Here is a 26,296-nt window from a genome sequence, read left to right as displayed (position 1 = left end):
TTTTAAATAATTACTATGGTGTGAAAGATACAAAAAGAAGGAATATGACGTGCCTTTGCGTATTTAACACACGATTATTCGTTGACGACGTCGAAGAACGGAGCAAGACCTTGGCTTTGAGTTCTCCTTGGCTTTCTCGATTTTTTCTTCCAATTTTTGGTGTGTTGTGTGCCTTGTATTTGGAGTATTTTGAGGTGCCAAATTCAGAAAGGTGGCGTGGGAAAGTGGTGTAGGGTTTGGGTGATTTACATAAGTTATACTAATTAAATACTTAAATAAGGTTTAGGCATATTAAGCCTCTAAATTAAGCCCGTTAGTCTTAATTAAGATTTAATAAAATATTATCAAAGTTTTTGTTTCAATAAATTTGTGAATTTATTAGCCGGGTTACCAAAAAGCTCGCATTTTTATTAAAAATCCAACACCGATAAAATTTACGTCCCGGCGTATAAAATTACCTCAAAACCCCTTATTTTAAAAAATATGAAAAACCATCAACTATATTTTAAACAATTAAAAATAATTATTTAATAAAAACATTTTATGTTTTTCAGCCCTCGGTCTCCGTTCCTCGATCGCAACTCGAATAACCTTTAAAAATACATTTTAATGTAATAATGTAGAAAAGTATATTTTAAACATGTAAATATGCACAACATATTTAACTAATGCAATTAAAACAATTTAATTAAAATACAAAGAATTTAATAATTGCATGAATGTGGTTTGCGTGGATCTTAAAATTTTCGGGGCGTTACACAAGTGGTCAGGCTTCTTTAGTATATCCTTTGTTTAAGTGATTAAACTCTTTTTGCTTTAGCCGGTTGAGAAGCAGACATTTGGTAAGCAAGGAGGTTGAACTGATACCTGTTACACAGAAGATATGCAGCTGTTTCCTGAAATAGTGAAATACTATCTTGAATTTGTCGATTACCAAAACTTTTGGATAATAATAATTTCTTAACAGATGACAAAAACCAGCTGCAAGGCTATACAATATTTTACATATAATTATTGCAAGCTTGAAATAAGGCACATGACAGAAAAAATATTGTATTTCATTGAGTACATGAAATTACAATGTTTAAAACAAAACATCTATCATTTACAAAATATTACTTTTGACTTGCACGTTCAGCTTTGGCCCTTTCTTCCAGTTCTTTCATAACTGATATCTGTGCTTGCTGAACGAATATTTGTCACTCTTTTTCCCCCTTTTTGACATCACCATGAACAAGAAATTCCATAATTTCTGCAAGTTGTGGTCCTTGGTCATTCATGCGTTGGTCAACATGTGTTTGAAGACGATTTATTTGTCCTGAGAGCTCAAAGCACATGTTGAGATGTGAAGAATTATGCTTGTCTTGCCGTAGGGAGATGCTTGCAATCATGGCAGAAAAGTCTTTGCAGAGATCATACTTCATCGAATGGAAAGCCTCTTTTAGATCAAAATGCTCGCGATTAAGAGCAAGAATTGAGTGGTACATGTTGACAAGTCTAGTCAGAATCTCTTTTTGGCAATCTTCTTCGATGCATTCTTCTTCGTCATATGCAGCTTGATCGGAGAGTAATCTGGCTTTGAAAGAGACCGGTTGAGAAGACGAAGCTTTACCAACATATTTTGTTGACTGAAGCTCAAGTAGTTCAGCAGTTATATCCTCAATAATTTTGTTAATATCAACATTTGAGGTAGAGGTATATTGCTGGTGCCTTCCTTTGAATCCGTAGCTACAGATGTAGGAGAATCTGTAGGTATGCATGTAATGTTTACCTCGTCTTTCTGTAGATCTTCGAGAGATGATATCAATGGTTCTTGGAGAGCATCTTGATGAGGATCAGAAACAGAAAGAGATTGTGGAGAAGGGGATTTCTCTTTGTAAGTTGTAGTGTTGTCAAAGTCAGATAAAAATTGCATGGAATCATCAACAGAAATTGGTTGGATTTCAGAGAGGCCAACATGAGTCGGTTGATTAGGTATATCAAACTCAGAGATCGAGTGAAAAGCAGGCAGAGGGTCTAAAACATCCTGGGTGCAGATTTGTTCAGTAGTGGGAGCATCCTCTGGCATGAGTGTCTCAGCTGGTGGGAGGGTGTTGTCCTCGTGACTTAGTAAAGAATTTTCGACTGGTGCTTTTGACAATGCAGATTTATTAAGCTCATCAGATGATGAATATTGGTGGTTCGGAGCTGTAAATTGATCTTTGAGCATCTCAAAGCTCAGTTCTTCATGAAATTTCAATTTTGAATCAAGCTTACTTTGTTCTTCAACCACTGGAAGGTGAAGATCATTCCTCATCTGAGCAACAATCATAGAAAGTGAGAGAGCATCCATTTCAAGTTGGTAGATAACCGCTAAGTCATCCTTTGCAGTAAGGCAAATGGCAACAAAATTGTTCCGTCTTAATTGGATCGGTTCTCGAAGAGCATTTTTTTTCATCTGAATTTCCAAGAAGTCTCGATGAAGCATAATAGTTGGAATATCTGATGTTTCTATCCATTCCAAGATGGACCTTTCAATCTTGGTAGCAAATTTTATCTTACTAGTTTGAATCAATGAGTCAAAGGTTATGACGGTTAGAAATTGAACCCATTGATCAGAATATCTCTAATTTCTTTTGAACGGTCTAGTAGACTTGTTCTATGGTAAGAACAATGGCTGTATGAATTGAGTTGGTTTTGGTGGTTCTTCAATCATGATTTATTTTCCCTTGTCTGTCGAAAGAATGATAGGTACTCCTGAGTAAGAAGATTCAATTTCTGGTTTAGCAATTTGAATACCTTTGAGCTTTGTTGCAGGGATTGTCGGGATCGGGGGAGGGACCAGTGGTACAGAAAGATGTTTAATCAACTTAATCTTCGTTGTTTTGGGCTTTTCGGACCGTTTCTTCTTGAAAACTTGAGAGACAGGGACATCGTCCATAGATTTATCATCAGAGCTGGATTTTAGGACCAGCTTTCTCTTTGTTACTTTTGGAGTTGATTCAGTTTTATTTTGCTTCACAAATTCAACCACAGTCTCTGTTTCGATAGAGATTATTTCCTCATCAGTTGGTTGATTTTTCTTGATAAAGTTTTCAACCGTTGGCCAGTTGAATATCTTGGTCTTTCCTACTTTAGTCATTTCCACCGGTTGAATTCCAGCGTCAATTAGCATATGACAGATTTGAACCGCAAATCCTTGAGACTGGTTTTCCTTCTTTATCATAGCAACCAGTGTTTTGAACAGAATATCGGACCAATTGACTTTCAGATTTGATGAAATGGTGGCCATGACAAGAAATTTTTCCAAATTTATCTTGTCATATGCACCAGCCTTGGTGAGGACTCCTTTTGCCACAATATCAGCCAGAAATCTGAATTTGATCTTCAGATCGCGTATTGGCAGGTTGGAGAAGAAATTGGAGATTCAGTGACGGAGAAACTACTTTTCCAAAACTCAATATTGCCCTCTGGAAGTGTAGTGAAGTCGGTGAGTCCAGCTGCTGGTAGTTTAAACAAATCAAAAAACATCTTCTGGATGAAATTAAGATTTTCCCTTGAATAGCGCACATAGTTTCTCTGTTTTCCATGTATGCTGAATCGAAGAATTCCTTAATTAGATTCTTAGAATACTTCTCACTGCACCCCAGAAATGAACGAAGCCCAGAAAACTCAAGCAGACGAAACATGGATTTCATTGGCTTGTTGGTCATGGCGAGTACTGATGCGAAGTTGATGGCAATTGTGTTTTGAGCAATGGATGCAGCCATTTGATGCGGAAAGGTCGAAATACACACATGAAAGAAAATCTCATACAATATTTCAGAGGAATTGCGTATGATTACAGGAGATTAAAGATATGAATGGTGCTGAATTTGTGTATGAATGTCCGGTTCGAATAATCACAAGCCAGTCTACGTGGAAGACTGTTTGTGGAGGGATTTTTTTAAAATTTTAGACGACAGTAAAATGATTGATTTCAAATTTTGAGAAAGTAGCCTTCACATCGAATTAGGGCAGACGCAGGGTTGCATAATTTTTACGAAAATGACTTGGAAAACAAAACGTGCCCAAAATGATGAAATGAACTGTTTAGTATGATTAGAGAGGAGGCGGTTAATTCATATTAATTTATTGACTAAACCGATATTCCCCCCAAGAAAATTCATTAAGTAAACTTATCCTCAGGTAATGAAACGACGGTAGTTTGACAGATAACTCTTCATATCCTCCTGTCAGTAATTATGATGGTGATTCTTCATATGGTTCTTGTCTATAAAAACAACCGGAAGGTTTGTCACAGAATCATTGTTAAGTGCAGAGCAAGATAAGAGAAGATGAATACTGGAGGCAGTTCAAGAGAGCCGGACCCCACTAAGGAGTTCATTCAAGAAATAATCGCGGCACGAAAGGCTGCTCTGGAGGACAACGTCTTGAAAAGGACACTGTCAACCTAGATGAAAGTCCAGGAACTTCAGTCCTCCCTCGGGGGAGGGCTTGTTGCTACCTTTAAAGGGGTGGCCACACTGATGAAGTATCAGCGACGCCTCCGCGTTGCTGATACCAAAGACATCTTCTCTAATAAAGTTGTCTACCTCCTCATGCTTCTGAAGGAGCAGAGGACTCTGAGAAGGATTTCCTTCTCAGAGGGCTTTATGTGCACCTCTATCGGAGGGCTGACCACTTGGTTGGCCTTCTGGAGAGGTGTGGTGAAAAAAAAATTGCTGATGTAAGGGTTCGCTTTAATTAATGAAATTTTATTATGTTTTTACCGCTTGTCGTCTGTCTATTTCTTTTATTTCCTACATTACAAACTTAGTAATAATTAAATAAACTAAGGATGTTAAGCAAATGACTAAGATAAATCGATTAAACCAAGCGTATTTCGGAAATAAGAGAACTTAGCCTCTGGTAGCAGTTTTGTGAAAATATCAGCCGCTTGTTGATCCTTATGCACATATTCAAGCCGAATCTCTTTCTTCATGACATGTTCTCGGATAAAATGGTGTCTAATGTCAATATTCTTTGTCCGAGAGTGCATAACCGAATTGTATGTGATTGCGATTGCACTTGTGTTGTCACAGAAGATGGGAGATTCAGTGGCTTGAATTCCATAATCTTTGAGTTGTTGTTGTATCCACACCATCTGTGCGCAGCAGCTTCCAGCCGCAAGGTACTCCGGTTCAGCGGTTGATGTGGCAATAGATGTTTGTTTCTTGCTAAACCACGATATTAGTCTATCGCCCAAAAGCTGACATGAACTACTAGTACTTTTCCTGTCAATTTTGCAACCGGAATAGTCTGCGTCTGAATATCCTAAAATATGAAGACTTGAATCTTTGGGGTACCAAAGACCCACATTAATAGTTCGCTTATGATATTTAAGGATTCGTTTAATGACAGTAAAATAAGATTGCATTGGATTAGATTGAAAACGTGCACATAAACAAACAACAAACATTATATCTAGACGATTAGCGGTTAGATATGACAGTGAACCGATTAATCCTCTATACATTTCTGTGTCCACAGAGATTCCCCCTTCATCTGATGAGCTCATTGGGGGTAGTGGCTAGGGAGCAATTCTCCACTCCAAACTTTTTCAGCATATCTTTTGTGTATTTAGCTTGGTTAATGAAGATGTCATCCTTTTACTGCTTGACTTGCAACCCTAGAAATAATTTCAGCTCTCCCATCATGCTCATTTCAAACTGCTCCTGCATTATCTTAGAGAATCTCTCGCATAATTTAGGATTAGTTGATCCAAATATAATATCATCCAAATATATTTGCACAAATAACGAGTTACCATCTTTTGAAAATTTAAACAAAGTTTTGTCAACTGTTCCAATTGAGAAGTCACGCTCTAGCAAGAATTTAGTTAACTTGTCATACCATGCTCTTGGGGCTTGTTTTAGTCCATACAAAGCTTTATCTATTTTGTAAACATTGTTAGGATGAACGTGATTAACAAAGCCAGGTGGTTGCTCTACATAAACTTATTCATTTATCAAGCCATTTAAAAGCAGATTTAACATCCATCTGATATAACTTAAAATCCTTAAATGCTGCAAATGCCAGAAATATTCTAATTGCTTCTAGTCTAGAGACAGAGGCAAATGATTCATCAAAGTCTATTCCTTCCTCCCGCCTATAGCCTTGAGCCACTAGTCTAGCCTTGTTTCCGATTATCGAACTGTTCTCATCCATTTTGTTTCTAAACAACCATCTAGTACCAATAACATGTATATTATTAGGATGAGGAACTAGATGCCATACTTTGCTTGTTTCAAATTGATTGAGTTCCTCCTGCATAGCCTCTATCCAGTTGATATCATGCAGTGCATCATCAATTTTATTTGGTTCTAACTGGGAGACAAAGACATCATGCATAAATTCATTAATCATTTGATTTCTAGTTCTAAGAGGAGTAGTAGAGTTACCGATGACCAGCTCGAGTGGATGGTTCTTTTTCCACTAGAGACATGGTCCATGTGGATTTTGCTTCGTTGGTTGTGTGATGTCATTTTCTTGTTCCATCGGCTCTTTTCTATCTGAACAATCTCAGGTTGATGATTGTTCTCTAGTTCATTTGTCTGATGGGTCTGTTCTTGAGCGGTTGGACTTTGCTCGGAGATGTGTTCACCTGTTTCTCCCAAATTTATTTCGTCATCACTGCTTGGTTCAAAGTTAGTAGCATCAAGTTTATTGATTAGATCATGAATGTTGCTACTGCTATTGTCGTGACACATGGATGACTCATCGAATACAAAATGTATGAATTCTTCAACAATGAGATTTCTTTGATTAAACTCTATATGCTTTTCTCACTGCTGAGTATCCTAAGAAGACACTGTTATAAAATTTTACTTCAAATGTGGTTAGGTGTGTCTTGCCATTATTATTAATGAAAAACTTACAACTGAAAATGCAGAAGTATCCAACTTATGGCTGCTTTCCGGTCCAGATCTCATATGCAGTATTTTCATGATTTTTATTGATCATGCACCGGTTCTGAGTATAACAGGCTGTATTGATAGCTTCTGCCCAAAACCGCTGTGAGATTCCGGATTCTGCCGGCATGGTCCTAGCTGCTTCCTTCAGTGTGTGGTTCCTTATTTCGGTTACTCTATTCTTGTGAGGTCATTGTGCAACTGACAGCTCAGGCTTTATGCCACGATCTTCAAGATAAAATGATAGGGATTGGTTCAAAAATTTAGTTCCTCTATCACTTCTGATTCTGTCTAGTGCTGTAGTTTTCTCATTTTGTAGTCTTTTGAGGAGCTTGATTAGTTGAACCGCGGTTTGATCTTTGGAGCTTAAAAATGTTACCCATATGAAAATGGAGAAGTCATCAATTAGCACAAGGGTATATTTCTTTCCTTCTAAGCTCATTACCGGTATAGGTCCAAATAAGTCCATGTGGAGAGATGTTCCAGACATTTAGCTGATGAGTTTCTTCCTTCGTTTTTGAAGTTTGAGCGAATTTGTTTACCTAGCTGACAATCATTGCATATTCTATCTTTGGCAAAATCAATGTTAGGCAATCCAGATACTATCTTAAGCTTACTAATAAAAGCAATGGATTTGAAATTAAGATGATTAAGTCGTTTATGTCAGAGCCAATTTTTATTACCATTTAAGCCAATGAAGCAAGTAGGCACCTTTAGACAGTCATCATTCCATTTTACCTTGTATGTATTTTGCTCTCTATGACAAGTTAGCACCGTGTTACTTGCAGTAGATTTAACAATGCATATATGTTTGTGAAATTCAACCGTGTAACCGTTGTCACATAGTTGGCTCATGCTGATCAGGTTATAGCACATGTTATCTACCAGAAGTACATATTTGATAATGATCTTTTATTAGATAATCTTACGTTTTCCCACAACTTTACCTTTAGAGTTATCACCAAAGGAGATCGTCGGTCCTCTGTCTGTGTGATAATTTTGCCATGTAAATTCCATAGTCAAAATTTTAAAGTCCTTAATTATAGGACCCAACAGCTCTAACCATTACACCCCAAGAACCAATTCTGCTCCTTCGATAGGCAACACTTAACAATCAACTAAGAATTTATGAGAATGTAAAGTAACTGGAAGTTGCCTAATTTCTCTTGTACAGCGTGCAAAGTCTCCTCATTCCCAACCATAACCCTGAAGCAATTAGCACGGTGAATTCCCATCGAAAGTCTTTGTAAAATGAGAACTTGAATAAAATTGTGAGTAGAGCCTCTATCTATCAAAATATGAATTTCTTTAGCACAAATCATCCCATTCGATCCAATAGTTCGGGGTGATAACTGGCGTACCATTGCAGGAATACTTGTTTCAGGTAAATCCAGACTCGTAACCTCTGTTGGAATGTGCTCATCCATTATAAAACCCTCTTCATATGGAGTAGTGTACATCCTCTGATAGAAGTAACACAAATAATTTTCCTTACATACGTCATCTGTAAAAAAAAATGTTGTCATGAAACATAGTCCCTTTGAACGACGTTCCCCCTATTTGCTACAAGGTCCGACTTCTCTCTAGTTACACCATTCGATTTCTCTTCTAGCATAGTAAATATAAGAGAGATTACCTGGATTGCTGAGTTTATTTGTTCCTCAAATCGATCTAGACTCGCCTTCAATTCTTCCATGAGTTTGGAGAGATTACATGTACCTTCTGTCATACTAGTCCGAGTTCTCTCAACGAGAGCACCATAATCTCACATCCACCAGTTTCGGTAAAAGAATAAGAGGGAAAATAGAATACGATGAAAACTTGTATTTATACATGCTAATCTCTTGGGCCTTACTGATTTTTCGGCCTAATTTTTTACAACTCAATCATCATACAAAGCTTTTATACAGCCCATTCAATTAAACTTAAACTTTAACAAAATCATTATGCCATTAAGGTGTTTTTGTTATTCTGGGAGACTCCCTCTGTGCATGCTTCCACTTCCATTTCAGCACATGGACGCGTATCAGTACCACTCGGTATGAGCATGAATCATTTATCAACAGAATGTCGCGTTCATGGTTTTTGGATTCATGAACTTGCAAGAGAGAATAATTTGGCATTATATGATCAGGAGGCATTGCCCAAGCTCGCTGTTGATCATGAGGTCATTTCGTTTTCACTTATTCTACCTATGTTTGGCTAGGTTTGCTTTATTTTTAATTTGGATTCTGTTTATATGGTTTATGATATCGAAGTTCATTTCGGTGCAAAGGCGGGCTATCTGAGCCCACTTGATACACTGGAGCTTATCCGTACAAAACAAGTGAAATGAAAGTCTTTTATGTGGGCAAACATTCTTTCATCGCCCTAACTCAAACAAATCGTCTCTCACACTCTCATCTTCTTGATTTACAGGTCAAATCTTCAAGGGCATACTCCAAGCTTAAGGTTGAGGAAGAAAATCTTCCAAGGAGGGAAACCCATTCACCAAAGAAATAGGGTGAGAGGATCTTCTTCTTCCTCATCCAATATTTTTGGAAATTTTGTCTCTTAGACGGCTAGGAAGAGATTTGAACATTCTAGATTGAGTCGTATTATTTGGGCCGAGCAAGGGTTTAATTTTAATAATCGGCAGATTCCCACTTCAAGTTTGATGATTGAGGATAGAAATTGGATGTCGTTTTGTGCACAACCCAAAGCTGGGGTTGCTTTCTTGGTTCACGAGTTTTATGCTAGTGCGGTGGAAGGGAATGATAGGAAAAGCCTTTGTCTGAGTCAAATTGGTGTCGTATGGTGAAAACGATTAGCGAGATGTTGGATTGTCTGAAGTTGATCCTGCGGAATATGATTCCCTTTGTGTGGAGCTGGATTATAACCTTGTTATTCATGAGCTATGTCATGACGAGGCGATGTAAAGCAACTGCTTTACATTTCTGAATTTCCCGACCAAATACCTTAAGGTGGCACCCGCTCTGTGGTAAGCATTTTTAGTTTGTGGGATGATGTCGGCCTCCCATGTGAGTGAAGTTCAAAAGGACCGGTCGGTTCTACTATATGCGATCATGCAAGGGATTCCTATTAATGTGGAGCGCATTTTCTTGTCCTACCTCTTTTTATGCAACCATATCTCGCACACTAAATTGTATTTTCCATCAATTATCACTGAGATATGTGCACTGGCTAGCGTGAACACCGGAGCCGATGATTAGTGGATACAGTTTGTTTGAATTGATCTAGTTTGTTTTCTTTTCTGTTGCATGGTTTATATTCATGTCGAGTCTATAAAAAAAATAAGATGACCCAGTGATGATGTTGGGTTAATGCCAGCATACCAGAAAATTTTAGTACTTCATATGTCAGGTGCTCTTTAATTTCGAAATATGAAGCCCAAGAACTGCGAGTGAATCTCTCTTTGTACGAATACTTTAACCAGTGAAATGTGTGGAATGTGACGAAGGTTAAACTAGCTAAACTGTTGTGATATTAGATACTGGTAGAAATTAAGCACACATTCTTTGAAGCATGAACTTATCTGGCTGACTGCATGAAAATGATCAAGGCATTTTTGTGGAAACCTTTGGAACTCTTGAGCTTACCATAACATGTTATACATAAATCTTTAGTGTCCCCGTTGAGCATAATGACAAAGAGCGGAGTGCGTTGTACACACTTTAACTTCCATTCGAAAAACTTTCTTTTAGAGAATCACAATCCTACCCTTAGCAGAAAAAGAAAATATGAACTTAATCTCATACGCTAAGGGAGTACATATGTGGTTCATACTGGCACTAGTTGGAGAAGGTTTCTAATAGAAGGAAACCTAAAAGGTAGGGAATGTAAGAAGAGGGGGAAGCCTTGTGTAGGAGCGGGAAAAAATACCGAATTTTCGGTACGGTATGGTAACAATACCGAATTTTTCTGTACGGTAAATGTATGCAATTTGAAAATTTCGGTATATACCAAAATACCGAAATACTGAAAAAAATATACAAAATTTTTAAAATATATAATATTTTAAAACAATAAATTTATAAAAAATTTAAAATATAAGGTTTTTTTTCGGTATAAAACGGTATATACCGATATCATACCGAAATTTCGATATACCTTGCAATTTCGGTATAATCGGTATGCTATGATATGTACCGAAAATTTCGGTATACCGGTATCGGTATGAATTTTCTTATACCGTAATTTTCGGTACGGTATACGGTATAAGATTTTCGGTACGATATAAGATTTTCGGTACGGTACGATACGATACGGTATACCACCCAGCATTGTGCAAATACTGAATTTCGAATCAAATGAATTCAAGGCTAAAAGATGGAATGTATGGAGTAGAAGAATATCGGATGAAAAAACTGATTGTGCAGAATTCATGTTGATAATTGTACTCCCATCTTTGTGATCCCTTATCCATTTCTTGATAGCCCACACCATGGCCCCATTACGAACTTAGCAAGTCCCTGTTGATTTTTGTTGTTTAGTCTGTGAGTAGTGGAAAATATATTCGTGGAAATTCTACTATACTTGCATCGACATGTTACTTGAGTTATCTAGGGCGACTGAATTTGCATAAAACACGACACTGCAAACGATATGAGACACACACACACTCGCTTTCTTTTCAAGGGCATAATGTTGAAAATTTCAAGGTAGTGCTACGACGTGTGATGTGTCTTCATTCAAAGGAAGTTTGTTATTGATTCTTTGAGCCTCCTTGGGAAAAATTATTCGTCGTAGTTTGGTTCTTCCATTCCTCAGTTAATATCCTATTTTGCTCGGCTTCGAGAAAATGGTTAGCACTGGGGGTTGATAGAAGTCAAAAGTGCATGCTAAAATAGTCCATTTTAGTCCATTTTGAGTCTTCCGTATTTTTATCCAAAATTCAATTTTTTGAGCTTTATGGCCTTTAGTCGCATTTTTAAGAATTCTTGTAGGAAAAAGGCGGAAATCGGAGCTCGGGAAGGACAGTTATCCAGCGTGGGATTGAACACTCTGTGCCAAGGCGGGTGATTTTTCCCGTTTAGGCGGGGAAAAGATGCGGAAAAAAGATGAGTTAGGCGGAAATTTGTCGCTTGATGCGCCTAGGAGGGATACGTGAAATTTTGATTGCTAAAATCAGAGAACCATCTACCTATGCGGACACTTAGTGTAATAAACTTTTCTTCGGAAATCAAAAAGGAAGGATAAAAAGTCCGGACTCTTGGGAGATATAAATAGCTGAAAATTAGGGTTGAAGAGGATTTGTATTTTGGACGGCAACAGATGAAGAACAAGTAAATGGAAATCAGAGTGCAGCGTTATTTCTCGACTTTCGTTATCTTTTATTTGATTTTTCTCATCAAATATTAAACTTGTTGATTATTTTATTTTCGACTTTTGACATGTGCTTGATTATGTTATTGATTTTAGTTGAATTGTTGAAGCGTATCTAATTTATTCATTATGTTATATTTTAATTGATTTCCAAAGAAGAACTCATAAATAACATAGTATGTGGATCTACAATTTGGATAGAAGTATGAAATTGAATACATGTTGATAATTATAATCCAATGGGTCGAAAGTTAAGAGATTTCAAGAAATGTTCATGCAATCACCAATAATATATAATTAATATATTATTGGTGATTGCATGAACATTCCTTGAAATCTCTTAACTTTGCATTTAGTTATTTCATAATTTCGAATATTTAGTTTAGCGCAACTTAAAAGAATATGTTAATAAATTAGGAAGTATCATAAAAAATATGAATCAATTGTCGAAGTTAAGTATCAAATCCGAAATCCCAACATATTTATCAAACATTTGATTTTCCAATTTCCTGCATACTTGTTTCTTGGTGTTATTTGATCTTGAGTTTCATAAATTTTTCATAGTTAATTAAATAATTTTTTCCACGCTGTTTAGATGGTTGTTTAAACTTTTTGGTGTTGTAATTTCATTACTATGTTATTCAAATATTATCAAATTGATATATAATATAGTTGTGTGGTGCCTGAGAAAATAAATAGATAAATCCTATAGATCGTTGTGATCTTGAATATTTTGGTTAGATAATATTCTATTTATAGTAAAATATTTAGAGTAATGCTACGACTTTTCTTATACCATAAAAAATTCAATACAAAAATTTTATTTATCAAATCTCATTATATATTGAATACAAAATCTAATTATATAATTGATGTAAGGCAAAAACTTGTGTGAGACGGTCTCACGGGTTAAATTTTGTGAGACGGATCTTTATATGGGTAATCCATGAAATAGTATTGCTTTTTATGCTAAGAATACTACTTTTTATGGTAAATATGAGTAGGGTTGACCCGTCTCACAGATTGAGATCCGTGAGACGGTCTCACATGAGATCTACTCTTGATGTAAATGTTGATTGTATTTTTAACATTATTCAAAATTTTACATATCTTATTCAAAAATAAATTCAATTATACAATTAATCATTTTATCTCTCAATTAACCGGAAAGATTTCGATCATAATGAAGATTAATTAGGATTTATTCTTCGGCTATATATATTGGGTGTACTATTTCAGGCAATATTAATACATTATAGAAGAGGATGTAATTCCAATAAAAAGAAATAACTTTGTCGCAGATTTCACCAGAAAATCGATTTTCTAAATTTTTTATATATTATAAGGTTTTTAACTTTTTCATATGTGAATGTGTGCATGAGATTCTGTAATCAAGCTTAAGTAAGTAAAAATTTATTGATATATAAGGAATAAATTTTTTAAATATTTACAAATAAGTAAATACCTTATTCATAGAAATATAATATTATTTATTTCGGGTTCACATATTCGATAAGGTTTATATCTTATAATTCGCAATACTTTATACAAGAAAACCAGCTAAGAAAAATGACAAAGATAAATATATATTTGCTTCTCGTTTCAATCTTTTTCGTCGTCGCTGCACGGAGATGCCACGCCGAAGGACGAGCAAGTTGCTATTGTTTTATGAAGATTTCATCTTGAATACATCTACTCCAAAAACTCGTAGATATGCATAAAATTCTTGATTATTGATTTCATAAAATTAATATTACCCAAAAAACTGGAATGAAACCCGTGATTTTCGTTCAATTATATTAATAAAAATAATTTTTTTAAAAAAATTTGTGGGACCCTTAGCTCCTAATCGTTATTACAATGCAATATGATTAGGGTTAATTAATCACAGCGGAAAACGAGTTTAAATTTTCTTTACAATGAGCCCAAGTCATTTTATTTTAATACTAAAAATAGTATCTCATCTCACGTCATAATCATGCCCACACGTAATCACAACCAATCACATACAAACATCTCATATCCTCGGGACATGCCCCGGTATATAGATACATATACATATATACTGGGAACAAAACATAAACATAAACCTCAGCCCAAGCTGTGGCTCCCACCAGAAGTACCCTCTCCGGTCTCCTGATATCCTGGAGTACCTGTCATTGTCCACACACAAAGACAACAACAGCCCCCCTTGGGGGTGAGCAAAGCTCCGTATGGAACAACAATCATATATACCACAGATATCTAAACAATGATATATGGTATGCAATGCATGTATGTCGTGGAGGTATCAGGTCAAATGCTCATCCACTGAGCACATGTCAGAATCAATCGAATCGCTATCAAATCAAATCAATGCTCGAGCTGGCACACCGGCCGATATGGGAATACACGTATGATAGCGTCAACAAAGCGCCATCAAATCCCACATCTCATATCCAATCATATGGGGCCACAATTGTCTATGCTTTACGGGTCATATAATACCGGCATAGCGATTGTGTTCACAAACCCCGGAATCCAATCCAATCATATCAAGGTATCCAAGGATCATAGCTCAACGTGCATGTCATGTATCGATGTATGCATAAAATGATGTGTGTTAACAAAACATTTATTTTATACATCGATATTCAAATCATAATGTCATGTATGCCACATCAAATCAACAAATAGGCATATAGACATGTATTCCAATCCAATCATATATCATATAATACAGATACATGTCGTATGTTACCCGGTCACAACATACCTCAATTCTTCGTTTCAATTGATGTAGCCTGAAGATATTGATATTATACTTTATCTACATCAATAACATATTCATTCCAATCAATAACATATTCCAAAATCATTAATATGAGTTTCAAATATCATTTGAAACTTCAAAAATTCATATCAAATTATAATCATACCATCATTCAATTCCGACTTCGAATATAAGTTTCTTGTCGGTTATTCTACTACATATATAACCGACAAATAATTCTTCAATCTCAATCAAATGATTAAAATTCTCTAATTATAATAAATTGAGAATAATTCAAAACAACATCACTAAAATCATCTCTTCTTCGTTAAAATCATACATTATTCAACAATCTTCAGTTTCTGTATGATTTAACAATTTATCGGATTTATTCCAAAAATTGACGAATTTCAAATATCGCCAAAAATATAAAATTTATACCTCAAATCGAAGACCTCGTGTCAACGATTCTAGATCTGAAGTCGATTCGTCGATTGGATAAACCGATAAGTCGCACGATCGAAAAGAAATCAAAAACTTATTTTCTCTTTCTCTCCAAACGTGAGTCGCTGGACACCGGTGGAATTCTCATCATTTTGAGTTTCCACCGACTCACGTATATATGTATATATATATTTTTTTTAATATTATATTATATTATATTAATAAAATAATATAATATAATATAATATAATATATACTATTTAAAATTTTAACATCGGTATATCCTTTGGATTAGTCATACGATCCAATTTTTCAAAACTCAAAACATGAAACTTCTATATCTTTGAGTTTTCTATGTCATATCCAAGTTTCAAATCATTTGGACTTCATATGAAAAAGATATGTCACTATTTATCATTTTGTCCTTAAAATTAATTCATTATTTTTCAACTTATTTACGAAAATGCCATCAAAACTATTTTAGTCTCGGGATATCACAAAATTTCAGTTAAGTACATGGTGTGTGGACGTGTGGTGTCTTCCGATGCCACCAACCGTCAATTGCTAGACTTCATGACCTATACATGCGCCTCGTATGTAAATAAATTGTGGGCCGATCAAGCCAAGGGGTATGTGCCATGCACCCAACAAAGTGAGGTTTCATGCATCGTTCGTTCTCAATTATTACTATCGTGTGACGAGCGAATGTGTGAAGGGACTTGAAATGATAGTATTTCGAGATCCATGTAAGGAAACAAATTTCTCTCTCTATTTAGTTATTATATTTAATGTCATATATAGAGAGTGTTTCAGACAGCTTTTGTTTGTTTTAAGGTGATTCTTCTAGAGATTATTTCGATCTAAGTGAGAAGCAAAAGTATGAATTCTTTGAAAAAAAGTCTAAAGATAATGGCAAAACTTGTGTGAGACGGTCTCACGGATCGTATTTGTGAGACGAGTCTCTTATTTGGGTCACCCATGAAAAGGTATTACTTTTTATGCTAAGAGTATTACTTTTTATTATGAATATGGGTAGGGTTGACCCGTCTCACATATTATGATCCGTGATACGATCTCACATGAGACCTACTCAAAGATAATACAAACTAAAGTTTGAGTTTTTGGAGAAAAATTATTTCTAAACTTAATTTTTAGTAAAATGACAACAATATCCTTAACTTATATAACATTTATCTTTTTTAGTTATTTAAACTTTGGTATTAGCACCATCCACAATGTAAAAACTTTTCGTGTAAGTGAATCGGAAAATTCTTGAGTTCGAATTATTTGATGGTCCAATTTTTTTTTATGGGATTTAATGTATATTAAATTCTAGTTTGTAAATTATCATATATAGTATTTGGTTCATAATAACATAAATTTTTTAGTAATATTATATATATTATAAATTTTTTAGGATGACCTAATTTTGTTTTTATGTTGATGTTTTGCAGCTTTTGGGAATTGCCATTTCTCATGAATATAGCACCTATGAGGGCTATGACAACCGGAGTGTGGCTGCAAGAATTACTAATTAATAAGTGTATTTTCATTTTGGATATTATTAATCATATTCCACTTTTATAAATGGAATATACCCCCATCGGTTATTTTACGTGTTGATATATATATATATATATATATATATATATATATATAAAGGAAAAATGAAATTAAAAAAAATAGTCGCTTACAAATACCTATAATGAATTGGAGAGGATAACTAAGGTATAGTTTGGTACATATGATAGGATAAGCATGTGATATATAATATAAGTATAAGTTAAGGATAAATAAGATGTATGATATTATATTTAATGTTTGGTATGATTTTAATAAGAGTGATTAAATTTATATATTAGATTATAATGACAAAATTAGCCTTATCATAATAATTTTTATAATTTCAAAGTTGTTGTTTGAGTTTATATTTTTTATTTGTTCATACGCCGATAGTGCTTGCATATTTTATTTATTTATACCTAATTTTATATATTATATAATATGATAATTGAGCCCTTGATTTTGTGAGTCAATTCAAATATCAATTTTTAATGTTATTCGGATGATACTAATAATTTTATTAAGATTTATAAAAATTATTTATATAATTATCTCGAATTCATTTATATAATTATCATATTATATAATATAATAAAAATAATTATTTGATTTTAATTTCTACCTACTAGCATAGATTTATAAAAATCATTTATAAATTGAGGGCAATTAAGTCATTTGTAGTGTATTTTATCCTTAAATAAAAATTATCACACCTAAATGAAGGGATATCTTATCCTTCTAAAAAATTATTTATCAAGGGCCCATGATATTATCATGAGCTTTTTAAAAATGTACCAAACATGATATAAGGAGGATTGTTTATCAATCCCTCTCTTATCTCATGTACCAAACTATGCCTTAAGTGTTTAGAAGGTGGTGAATAAATACTTAAAAAAAAAATTAGACTGACTGGATCGGGTTAAGAATGCTAATCAAATTTACCTGAATTTGTCCTAGATGCAAATCAGCAAAGGTAAATTTTGCACTGAAAAGGACTTGTACACTCGCGTGAACTATAATGATACTAGGAATATATTTGGCAGAGTTCACGTAATTTGCAAAGCTGAATTGAAATGAGACAACTAATTTGTTAATATGAGACAGCTAATTTGTTAATGGAAGTTTTACGGCTCCCTTCTTTATATTTGTAGAAAAACTTTCTCTAGAAGATTTTGGTGATCATATGTAGAGCCCAAAATCAGTACACGTAAAACCCATATATTTATTTAAATTGAAAAATTATTTATTTAATTTTAAAATGATTATTAGCGATGTATAATTTATGATTTATATTATTTTAAATTTAATTTATGTTTAGTTGATGCACGTTAAAATATTTTCTTGAGTTTTATGTTTCAGGCGAATATTCAATGCGGGATCGGGAAAAGAGACCGGTGACGATTTAAGCAATTTATGAAAATGTGGTATTTTATTTCAAGTCAAGAAAAATTGTATTTTTATTTGATTTACGAAATTTTTGCATTTTAAAGATTAATTTAATTTATTAGGTGATTTTAAGGCTTAAACTAGCATTTAAAGTTTATCAATTACGTATTTTATTTTAATTAGGATATTTTTGGTAAATTAGTGTGGATTAACATTTAATTAGCTTGTTAATTATTAAATAAGCAAATTTTATTCCCATAATTAACTAAAACACACACACACGTTACACACACATCTCTTGTGTTTCATTTCCCTTTTTTGGAGAGTAAAACTTAGGGTTCTAAGAGTAAGTAGCAACCGCCCCTTCCTCTTTGATTTTCCAGCAAATTCACGTCCAATTTTCTTCAAGAAATCGTGCCACAAATCGTCCTGGATTGGCCCTCGCATCTCTTCGCTTCGGTATCACTGTATTTTGAGTTTTAAAGATCAAAGACATGTATATTCTTTCGTTTTTGCACCGATCTTGTCATAGTATATGTTTTAATGTTTATTATGTGTAAAAATTCATGTTTGTTATGCAAAAGTTTGATAAAAAACGTTTGAAACGATTTTGGATCAAAATTTTATATCTCAAAACCGAGTCTACTGTCATTTCGAGTACTGTGAATTTTTTGCCCATTTTTTGGAAAAACTTTCAACATATAAAACATAGTACTCTTCGATACATTCGATTTGACAGTAAATTCGTAATTTTTGGACAAGAAACGAGTGAGTTATGATCATTTTTGTGGGACTGCTCAAACTATGACGATTTTTTTAAATATGTTCTTCACGTGTTCTTGAGAATTCTTTGTTGCAGGCTTCGTTGGGAACTGCAGGGTGATCACAGCTGCATTTAGGTATATTGTGTATCAGTTATATTTTGGTGTTTCGTTTCGTGTCGTTAGCACTTGGTTTTATTCTTAGGAAGCATTTTGAGTCAAAATTTCGTGTTTATGGGTTGTGTTGCATTGCATGTTGTGCGTCGTTGTTTTGGGGCGTTTGAGTGAGTTTGAATCATTGCCATAGCGTCCTAACATGGGGTCTCGAGGTGTTGGTTCGAGTCGATTGGACGTTGCATAGTGTTTGCATCAAATTTTGTTCTTTGGGGTCGAGTTTGCGCAGAGTTAGCGCCGCAACGCCGGGCTTTCGCAAGCCTAGCGCCGCGACGCTGCCCTTGTGTCCCCGCAGCGCTAGAGCTACAACCCTGCTATCGCCGCGACGTTGCAGCAATGCCAGAGCTTAGACGTTTGTCTATGATTTTTAAACCATTATTTTAGGTCCATGTCTTCCATGTTTGGGGAAATGTTCACACTTCATATAGAGATTGTTCGGGGTTCGATGTCATGGTTTAGTATGATGATTAAACGAGGTCAAGTCTCGAGTGATTTAGAACGTCATAAGTCAGTTGTTTATTTCGGTGGGGAGCACGAATATTATGTCTAAGTTATGGAAATTAAGTGCTTGAAAGCGTGTTAGTATGCGCAACAGTAGCCCAAGAGAGATCCAACGAATCCATCAACGCCGTGTAAGACGAGCAAAAGAAAATGTTTATGTTTTGGAGGTATGCGAAATGTCTTGTGACCAATTATAAATGGGTTTGGAAGCTGGTGAACTTCGCCGGGGACCTCTCCACCCCAGTAAAGCATGACCGAATTTAGATAAGGATTGGAAAACAGTAAAACATGACCAGGGACCAATCCACCCGGTAAAGCATGAACGAAGATCTCATGTATGTGGTAGTGGACATCCCTACCAGTCCAGTACTGTGGTTTAGTCTGATCAGGTACACTTATGTATATGTCACTTGCTTTGAAACATATCTCTACGCAAAATGATGATGTTTATGTATGCTCAAGTATGTTAATGAAAATTTTAATGAAACGATGGCACATCTATGTTTATGTATGTACGTTTTAGTTTAAATATGTATGGTCTACTTTAAAATGCATGTGGTTTTTATTATGTATTACTTGTTATTCTCAGTTTATACATGTTGAGTATTTAGACTCACTAGACTTGATCGATGCAGGTGAAGATGAGTATGAAGAGACGAGAAGTGGGGATCAGTGAATTGGCTTAGATCGCGCGGAGTCTAAACCCGAGGACCGCTTAAGTTTTAAGAAATTTTTATACACGTATCAAATAATCTGATTTTCACGGGATTAATATACGATGTTTAAACAAATGCTTTTGCAAACTTCGGTAGTAGTTGTTTCATTTCAAATATTTTAGACGAGCAGATTAATTTCATCGCAATTTGAAAGTTTATTATTTATTTAAGAAATTATTTTTTATTTTCCCAAAATTTTAAGTAGTTCAAAATACGGTACGTTACATCATAAATAATATTCAACAACCCATTCCGAAGGGATTTATAACAATTGTCTAACGAAACTCCTAGCTTTTTATCCCCAAGTAGTATTATCAAAGAGAGTGCGGGAGACTTATATTTAATGGCCTGACTTGTTTGTTTTTTTCCAAAAATATTCTCTTACTAAGTATCTATCCACAAAGAGTAATAAACAGTCATTCAACATCGGATTTGATATGCTAAGTATCTACATCGTCTTGCAGCTAAACCGCTCTGCCAAATATGAGAGGTATGATGTACTGTATCCAAACAAACACTCACGAAGCTGATAACCATACAACATAAATGCACAATAAAGAATAACATATGGTGTCAAGATTTCAAAAGCATATCACACATAAAATACATCGAGAAATAGACAATCATATTTTCGGTCTCATGGATAACTTCAAAATAATAATCACAAGTGCTAGAAATAAAATACAATAAGAAAATGATTAACAAGAACGATAGGACTCAACATGTACGTCATAATATCATGTCATAAACTAAATGCCAGAATATGTCATATAAACAAGCACATAATCAACGAGGCATTTAACAATCTCATATAAATCACATTAACAACCATAACAATACATAAATATGTTTAAAAATATAATTTATATGTCATTGTCGTATGATACTGACAATGATAAAATAAGTCGAATAACAGACTTATTTCCAAAATTTACTAAAGTTCGATTTTTTTTTTTTTGTAAAACTCAACTTAAAGATTTAATTATCAAAATATTCTACTGAGTAGCATAATATTTTTGATAATTATCCATCACACAAATTATATTTATCAATCGATTAAAATCTCCAAAACATTCAACAAGTCATTGAATTCTCAACTTTACAAACAAACCAATTATTCGACTAATTCTAACTCCATACTTATCACAATAACTTCAATAATCAATGTTTAACCGATAATTCTCAATATAATTGCACAAACTAATTCGAGACTAGAACTTCGGTTGAAGAATTATACCTTAAACATGTCCCAACCTTCGAAACTACAACATTATCTATTTATATCAATTATCAATCAATGAAAAATATAATCGGTGCTATGTTATTTTGCACAAACTAATTCGATACAAGAATCATATTTTGTTAATAGAAATAAATATTAATTATTTATTTATACTCCGGGCATAAATCGGTGCTATGTTATTTCCCGCCTCCCTTTTATAAATAATGGCAATTGCCGTAAGCTGCAAAACATAAACATAAAAAAAAAATAGGTTATCTGAAAAACTCATAATAATAATATTCCTTCAAAAAAAAATCATAATATATATAATATCACTAAAAATTTTGTGTTATTCATGATCCAAATACTATATATGCTAATTTAAAAAATAGAATTTAATATACACTAAATCCCATAAAAAATTTACCATCAAATTATTCGAACTCACGAATTTTTCAGTTCACTTACACGAAAAGTTTGTATAAATACTAAATATACTCCAGAAAAAAAATTAACATACGCTAGATTCCATAAAACTATTCGATTTCAAGATTTTTCAATTTTTTTTTTGTATTTTAAAATAATGATATAAAAATTTTCCAAAAAAAAATAACGATATAAAATGTATGCAATATTATAATCATTTTAAAATCCACCATATATGATATTAAATACAATAACTTAATAGAGAAAGAAATTTGTTTATAAAAAAAAAATTGGAAATACAAAACTATTCGAATTCAAGAAATTTCCAATTCAGTTAGACGAAAAGTTTGTACAAATACCTGACATAATTAATTATATACGAATTCACACAAAAAATTAAGATATTAAAAATTCCATTAAACTAAATATAACCATAAAACTATTCAGATCAAGATTTTGCGAATTTTCTTATATTTAAAAATAAATATATCAAATTTATGCAATATTATATTTATTTTAAAATAAACTATATATATAGATATATATATATCGTACAACAATAAAATAAAAAAAAATTGTTTTCTTACATGGATTCATATCAAACACAATCCCAAGTTCTTTCCAACAATAGCCTGTCAGACGATAGTAGGAATTGAGAACGAACGATGCATGAAAGTTCAAGTTATTTGGCTCATAGCACACACCCCCTGGCTTAATCGGCCCACAATCGACAACTGAGGCACATGCGAAATTCATAAATTCCAGAAAATCATCAACGGTGGCAATGAACGCTATGCACCATGTGTTTGACTGAAATAAAAATTTAAAATAAATATTATTACGACTGCCATAGAATATATAAATATATGATTTTGTTATGTTACTCATCAACCGTTCATATTTGTATATACCAATGACATGACAAACATTTACTGGACGTGATCATGGATCATATCAAAATTGTATATCCAATAGATGAATGTCTCCTTATTGCCCATCTTTCTGCCCACCATAGCAACAAGATAGGAAGACAGAAAATAAATAAAAAAATCACAGGGTTTCATTCATGATTTTCGGGGTAGGAAGAATTTTATGACATATCTATTAGTTTTTGGATTAGATGGATTCAATGTAAGAAATCTTCAATAAACAATAACAACTTACTTGCTCTTTAGCATAACATCTCCGTGTAACAACTGCGAAAAATATTGAAACAAGAAGTAAATAGATTTTTATCTTTATCATTTTTTTAATCTAGTTTTGTTGGGTGAAGAATTGCAATTTATATAGCTTTAAAATAGTTATGGAGTTAACGAGAAATCTTTTCGAATCCCAAAAAAAAGAAATTATATCAATGAATACAATATCTTACTATATAAAATATGCTCGATTATTTTTAGGTAATAAATCAATTATTAATTTAGAGCACGATTAGTCATAACTAAAAAAAATTGCTGGTGAATTGCAACAAATATATATATATTTTAGATTTAATATATAATCGTGTACTATTAGGTTAATACGTGTAGCATAGAATCCAATCATTTAACAATATATATTATTATATCATATATAAAAGTTATATCAAAATATTTTGGAATATAGTCATATTTGGAACATTCTTATTGGGTTATCCATTAAAAATATTACTTTTTATGCTAAGAGTATTACTTTTAATTATGAATATGGGTAAGGTTGACCCGTCTCACGGATTAAGATCCGTGAGACGATCTCACATGAGACCCGCTCATATTGCTAGTGTTGGTGATATCCCTCAGGTCTTGAGAATACATATAATGCTCATTTCGGAATTCAGTCGCTTTAGTTATGATACACAATAATTATGACATTTTGAACCATACTTGAAATGTATTTTAGGTTCAAAATTTAAAATCAGTTCAAAATCGAACCAAATTTTCAAATTAATTCTTATTCTTATATTATTTCAGTTGAACTGACATTTTACTCACTCCTACAATTCGATTATTTAGACAACTCAAGAAATTAAACTAGGCCTTATAATAATTATTATTATTTTGTTAAATCCTTTAATTAAAGTTATTCAGCTAAAATAATGTCTCAATTTTGGGAATGAGAAACTGGACCACTTTACCTTCCATCGGTATTGAATAAGTTATCGATATTATTTTTATAAATATCAATATAATTTTCTTTTTATGCAGTGTATGGATGAGATTTAGCCAACAACATAATTTATATGTTCGCATTAGGGATGTAAACGATCCAAACCAAACCAAACAGTATCAGACTTGAGTTTGGTTTGTTTAATACTGTTTGAGGCTCGAGCTCGAGCTCGATTCGAGCTTCTATTATCAGGCTCGAGCTTGGTTTGTATTGAAATTACTAAGCTCGTTAAAAGCTCGAGCTCGGCTCGTTAAAAGCTCGTTTAGCATGTTAATCAATCCAGGCTCGAGCTCGGCTCGTTAAAAGCTCGTTTAGCATGTTAATCAAGCCAGGCTCAAGCTTGATTGATTAATAGCTCGTTTAACATGTTTAACAAGCCTGGCTTGAGCTCGATAAGCATAGAATTGAGCTCGAGTTTGAGTTTGAATCGAGCTTGTTAAAAATTAAATATATCTATAAATTAATTTTAAATCAGACATAAAAATGTAAATTCATTAATAAATAACCAAAACGACACAAATAAGAGAAAAAAAAAACATAAATAAGTAAATTATTGAACATTCCAAAATCATGTTTGCGAGCCACCTAAACGAGCCGAGCTCGCGAGCCTATTATCAAACATATTTGCGAGCTCACGAGCCGAATATCCTTAGACTTGAGCTTGGTTTGATTAAATTTTCGAGCTCGATTTGGGCTTGGTTTGATATGATTAACAAACAAACTCAAACGAGCTTTTTATCGAGCCGAGTTTCGAATAACTCGCAAACCGTTTGGTTCATTTACATCCCTAGTTCGCATTAAAATACAAAAAGAAAATAGAGTGCAGATTTAAATTAAGTTCATAATCAATTTTAATATAAAATTATCAGTGACTTTAAGATCGTCTCTTTTTGTCAAAGCTTTTCATGGCTAGCTCTCTTTTAATATTTATCTCTTCATTCGCGATCCTATAGAAACGTATGGAATTTGAAATGATAATTCTGATTATTTTGAGTGAAAAATATTGACACGGCCGATAGAGAATTGAAACGATCGTATCTAGATCACTAGTATATCTATAGATCATTTGACACATGATTGAGATATATGTAACATATCTTGTTTTTATTGTGTTAGAAATCTTTAATTATTTTTATTGGCAAAAATCCATTCAATTTATTACAAATTATAGTATAAAATATTAGAGAATCGAGATTAAAAACCCAATAATGAGATTAGAATAAGCTTTCCTACTATACCAATATGTCCAAAATAGTTTCTTTTCTTTTCTCAGATTTCATTAATATAAAAAAAAAGCCCAAAATATGTAGAATGACAACTTAGTTTCACAGGAAATAGAAACCGAAATAAAATGGTTAATTTCCGAAACAATCCAGTTATTTCAAGAAGCAGCTTTCCATTCAAGATTCCCAAGAATCTTTTCCCCGTTGCGTTGAACTTATTAGTTCCATTTCTACTTGTGTATCGTAAATTGATATTACTGTTTTATATATAATAAATACAGCTGATAGGGCAAGTATGACCACAAGTTCTTCTTCTTCTTTAACTTTAAAACAAAAATATAAATATATTTGTTTTCCTTAAATTCATAAAGTATTTTAAACATTCATGTGAACATCGTTATGTGAAATAATGATGGGTAGTTGACATATCAAAAAGTGGTTTTTAGACGACATTTAATTTGTATGAATAAGATCGATCGAAATTGAATCAATTAATTTGGTTTGAATCAATTAGTTTCTCTCGTATAATATTTTTTTTGTTAGAAAAATGAAAACAGATATTTAATTAGTTTAACCAATTGAAAACAGACAATTAATGAATTATTAGGGCAATACTTTTAAAGAATTATATTTTTTTAAAAGAAGAATTATATAATTTTTTACAAACTAATACAGTCCGAATATATACCGTTCACTCAGATGTTCGACTTCCTGTCGCAGTCGCAC

The 26,296-nt window shown here is 33.3% G+C and overlaps 1 protein-coding gene across 1 annotated transcript; it reads right to left on the bottom strand.

Moving 5' to 3' along the window:
* Positions 1 to 4,834: 4,834 nt before the first annotated feature.
* LOC140805126 (secreted RxLR effector protein 161-like) lies at positions 4,835 to 5,539 on the bottom strand. Its single transcript, XM_073161329.1, has one exon. The coding sequence runs from the start codon at positions 5,537 to 5,539 to the stop codon at positions 4,835 to 4,837; it is 705 nt and encodes a 234-aa protein (XP_073017430.1).
* Positions 5,540 to 26,296: the final 20,757 nt, after the last annotated feature.

The sequence above is a fragment of the Primulina eburnea genome, chromosome 1 (genome assembly GCF_022965805.1).
Source record: "Primulina eburnea isolate SZY01 chromosome 1, ASM2296580v1, whole genome shotgun sequence".
In the NCBI taxonomy this organism is placed as follows: Eukaryota; Viridiplantae; Streptophyta; class Magnoliopsida; order Lamiales; family Gesneriaceae; genus Primulina; species Primulina eburnea.
The sequence above is the reverse complement of the archived record's forward strand: the minus strand, read 5'-3'. Positions and strand labels throughout refer to the sequence as shown.